The following is a 4,400-nucleotide window of genomic DNA, read 5'->3' on the forward strand; positions in this document are numbered from 1 at the left end:
TGCGTTTGTTTTTTTTTTTTGTCTGTCACACAAGTTAGTGTCTCTGTCGACCGAGCGCCGCATCGAGAGATGCACAGAAATGGTCGCACACAACGCACAACATCAGTGCGATTGACATGCTAGTAACCACGATCGAATCCCACTAGCGCCAAGCAGGTCCGTGGTCCAGATACCCCGGGTATCCCCGGGTATCCCCAGGTATCCCCAGGTATCCCCCGCGAGCCCCACCTTTCCGTCTGCGACCGCGATCCTCCTCGCTGAAATAAGAGCGTTTTCGCGCAGGCTCTATGGCGCGCGGCCAACGGAGGCCGCTGTTAACCCTGATGCACCCGCCAGGGGGAGAGCGGCGGGGTCGGGGGATACGGGTCCCCCGCGGAGGGAGGGAGGAGGTTGGGGTCGCGAGATCCCCCCCGATGGGATGGGGATGGGATGGGATGGCGGGCTCGGGGGATACGGGTCCCCCGCGGAGGGAGGGAGGAGGTTGGGGTCGCGAGATCCCCCCCGATGGGATGGGGATGGGATGGGATGGCGGGCTCGGGGGATACGGGTCCCCCGCGGAGGGAGGGAGGAGGTTGGGGTCGCGAGATCCCCCCCGATGGGATGGGGATGGGATGGGATGGCGGGGTCGGGGGATACGGGTCCCCCGCGGAGGGAGGGAGGAGGTTGGGGTCGCGAGATCCCCCCCCCCCCCCCCGATGGGATGGGGATGGGATGGGATAGGGATGGGATGGGATTGGAGAGAGAGAGAGAGAGAGAGAGAGAGAGAGAGAGAGAGAGAGAGAGAGATATAAAGTCTTGTAAAAAGGTGGTTGAGAAACACCCCGGCGAAAGCAGAAGAAGACGAAGAAGAAGAAGAAGAAGATAATGTCACGCACTAGACCGTGGGAGCCAAAGAGCACTAAGGTCGGTGGTACAGGCGGATCGCAATCGCCAGCGGTGTCCTCCTCCTCCTCCTCCTCCTCCCGCTCACCATCACCATCACCGTCGCCATCGCCATCGCATTTGGCGTACGCTGCGTGGTCGGCTCCGGTGGCTCCGTTGTTGCGACCGGCCACGTTTCGCTATCGAGGGCTAGGGGTCGAGGAAGACCAAGAGCAGCGGCAGCAGCGGCAGCAGCGGCAGCAGCAGCAGCAGCAGCAGCAGCAGCAGCAGCAGCTACAGGAGAACTTGGAGGAGGACGAGAGCAAGGAAGAGGAGCAAGAGGCCGAGGGGGACGACAACGACGACCCGACGGCCCGAACGCTCGCAGACGAGGAGGAGGAGGAGAGCCACTCGGAGGATCAGGAGGACGAAAACGATGGGGTGGGTAGTTGCGAGGAAGACGATCGCGGTTACAAAATGGCGTCGCAACTCTGCCAGGACGGCGGCTCGCAAGGCGAGTCGAACCGCCGAGAGGGAGAGGAAGAAGAAGCAGGCGCCGACCCACCGGGGCGGGGGACTCGGGAGATTTGGCAAGAGGACGACGCCGGCCGCGCTGCAGGTGGCGTTCATGATCCTGGGCGCGATCGCGGCCGCGGCGCTGTCAGTGAAACTCGCGACGCTGATGTAGCCGACGATTACGACTACGACGATGACGAAGAAGACAAAGACTATGAAGAAGAAGAAGAAGAAGAAGAGGAAGAAGAAGAAGAAGAAGAAGAAGAAGAAGAAGACGTCCTCGCCGATGATGATGATGATGATGAAGAAGAAGAAAAAGAAGAAGACAAAGACTATGAAGAAGAAGAAGAAGACATCCTCGCCAATGATGATGAAGAAGAAGACAAAGACAATGAAGAAGAAGAAGAAGAAGAAGAAAAAGAAGACATCCTCGCCAATGATGATGAAGAAGAAGAAGAAGAAGAAAAAGAAGAAGAAGAAGAAGAAGAAGAAGAAGAAGAAGACAAAGACTATGAAGAAGAAAAAGAAGACATCCTCGCCAATGATGATGAAGAAGAAGAAGAAGACGTCCTCGCTGATGATTATAACGATGACGATGAAGAAGACAAAGACTATGAAGAAGAAGAAGAAGAAGAAGAATTAGAATTAGAAGAAGAAGACGACGACCTCGACCCGCCGGGACGAGGCCCCACCGAAGAGGCCGTGGCGGCGGCGCGAGACGAGGCCTCCGCGTTCATGGCCTACTTCCCGCCGGAGATAGAGGACTCGGTGATCGCCATGACCAACCTGGAAGCGGGCAGGCGCAGGCCCGCCATCGACGGATGGAAGCCCATGGGCCGCGTCGAGTTCCGAGCCTACCTGGGGCTGCTCGTGCTCGCCGGCGTGTACAGGTCCCGGGGAGAGGCCTGCGAGAGCCTGTGGGACGCCGAGAGCGGCAGGTCCGTGTTCAGAGCCACGATGCCGCTCAAGACCTTTCGAGCCTACTCGAGCGCGCTGCGCTTCGACGACAGGGAGACCAGAAGGGCCGGGCGAGGCGAAGGCGAAGGCGAGGGCGATAGCTGCTACGACAAACTGGCCCCCATCAGAGCCGTGTGGGACGAGTGGTGCGCGAGGTTGCCCGCCATGTACCGCCCGGGACCGGAGGTCACCGTCGACGAGAGACTGGTGCCGTTCAGAGGTACGTACGTACGTACTATGTGGTGTGTGTGTGTGTGTGTGTGTGTGTGTGTGTGTGACTGGGGGAAGAGAGGAGGAATAGGAGCGGGAATGACGAAAACGGGCTAGCTCGCTGCTCTGTTGCATACTCGTGTTGGGTTCCGCGTTTGTGCTGCTTTCGCATGACTCTTTATGTCTATGAAGCTATGAAGCTATGAAGTCTATGACTCTTTATGTCTATGAAGTTATGAAGCTATGAAGTCTATGACTCTTTATGTCTTTGTATCTATGAAGCGCCTTGAGGCGACTTTTGTTGTGATTTGGCGCTATATAAATAAAATTGAATTGAATTGAATTGAATGTCTTCTCCTTGCGTTTCTGCCCCAATCTCCCCCACACTTTCCCACATCTCTCTCTCTCTCGCTCTCTCTCTCTCTCTCTCTCTCTCTCTCTCTCTCTCTCTCTCCATCCATCAGGACGGTGTCCGTTCAGACAGTACATGCCCAGCAAGCCGGCCAGGTACGGGATCAAGATATGGGTGGCGTGCGACGCGCGTTCCAGCTACGCGTGGAAGATGCAAGTCTACACCGGCAAGCCCGACAAGCGCGGCCCTCCCGAAAAGCACCTGGCCACTCGAGTGGTCGTGGACCTCACCGAGGGACTGACTCCGGGACGCAACGTCACGTGCGACAACTTTTTCACCTCGCGCGAGCTCGCCGATAGGCTCTATCGCGAGAGAGGCCACACCGTGCTGGGCACTCTGCGGTCGAACAGACCCGAGATCCCCAGAGAGCTGCGCTGCGTCAAGGGCAGGGCCGTGGGCTCCGTCGAATCCGTGGTACTCGGCGGCTCCGCGGGACGAGGGGGAGGAAGAGGAGGACGAGAAGGAGGAGGAGGAGGAGGAGGAGGAGGGCCCGACACGATCATCCTCTCCTACGTGGCCAAGAAGAACAAGAACGTGCTGCTCCTCACCACAGCTCCTCGTTATTACCACCATCGCTCCGGCCCCGAGCCCCGGCCTAGCCGCCGCATCAGCAACAGCAGCGGCGGCAGCAGCAACAGCAGCGGCGCGAAACCGCCCTTGGTGCTGCATTACAACCGCACCAAGGGAGGAGTGGACAACCTGGACAAGGTCGTGAGCACGTACAGCTGCAGGAGAAAGACCCGCAGGTGGCCCGTGGCCCTTTTCCACAACATGGTCGACGTGGCGGCCTACAACGCGTTCGTGCTGTGGAGGGAAATTCACCCCGACTGGATGCCGGGCAAGCTCAACAGACGACGGCTCTTCCTCGAGCGACTGGGCAAAGCGCTCGCGCGCCCCATGCTCGAAGCCAGGGCGGCTTTAGCGCGAGGACCGGGAGGAGGAGGAGGAGGAGGAGGAGGAGGAGGAAGAAGAGGAGGCAGAGTCGCGGCCCGAGGCGCTACCGCCGAGGCAGCCTCTAACAACAACGCTACGCCACGCGACTCCTCTCCGGTCAAGAGGCGAAGGTGCCGCGTGTGTCCCAGGAGCAAAGACGTCAAGACCAAGATCCTGTGCCGCGAGTGCCGAGCGCACGTGTGTACAAACTGCGCCGTCACGTACTGTCCCAACTGCGCCGCTTCTTCTTCTTCCCGCGACGCCGCTCCCCGGACGCCACCGACGCCGTGATAACACAAGCGCCCCAACGGTGGTCCCCTAGCGACCCCCCCCCCACTCCACCCTATCATCATCATCATCATCATCATCATCATCACACAATATATGCCCCCGGGGGGTCCTAGTGACCCCAAACCTATCATCATCATCATCATCATCACATATGCCCCCCGGGGGGGGTCCTAGTGACCCCAAACCTATCATCATCATCATCATCACATATCCCCCCCCC

General features: G+C 59.1%; 1 protein-coding gene across 1 annotated transcript; it reads left to right on the top strand.

Moving 5' to 3' along the window:
• Positions 1-800: 800 nt before the first annotated feature.
• On the top strand, positions 801-4,180 carry LOC145432127 (uncharacterized). Its single transcript, XM_080308726.1, has 2 exons — positions 801-2,554; positions 3,009-4,180. Exons 1-2 carry the CDS (start codon positions 865-867, stop codon positions 4,178-4,180), a joined length of 2,862 nt encoding a protein of 953 aa, XP_080164852.1. The 5' UTR covers positions 801-864.
• The last annotated feature ends 220 nt before the right edge of the window (positions 4,181-4,400 follow it).

Source organism: Astatotilapia calliptera, chromosome 2, assembly GCF_964374335.1.
Source record: "Astatotilapia calliptera chromosome 2, fAstCal68.1, whole genome shotgun sequence".
Classification (NCBI taxonomy): domain Eukaryota; kingdom Metazoa; phylum Chordata; class Actinopteri; order Cichliformes; family Cichlidae; genus Astatotilapia; species Astatotilapia calliptera.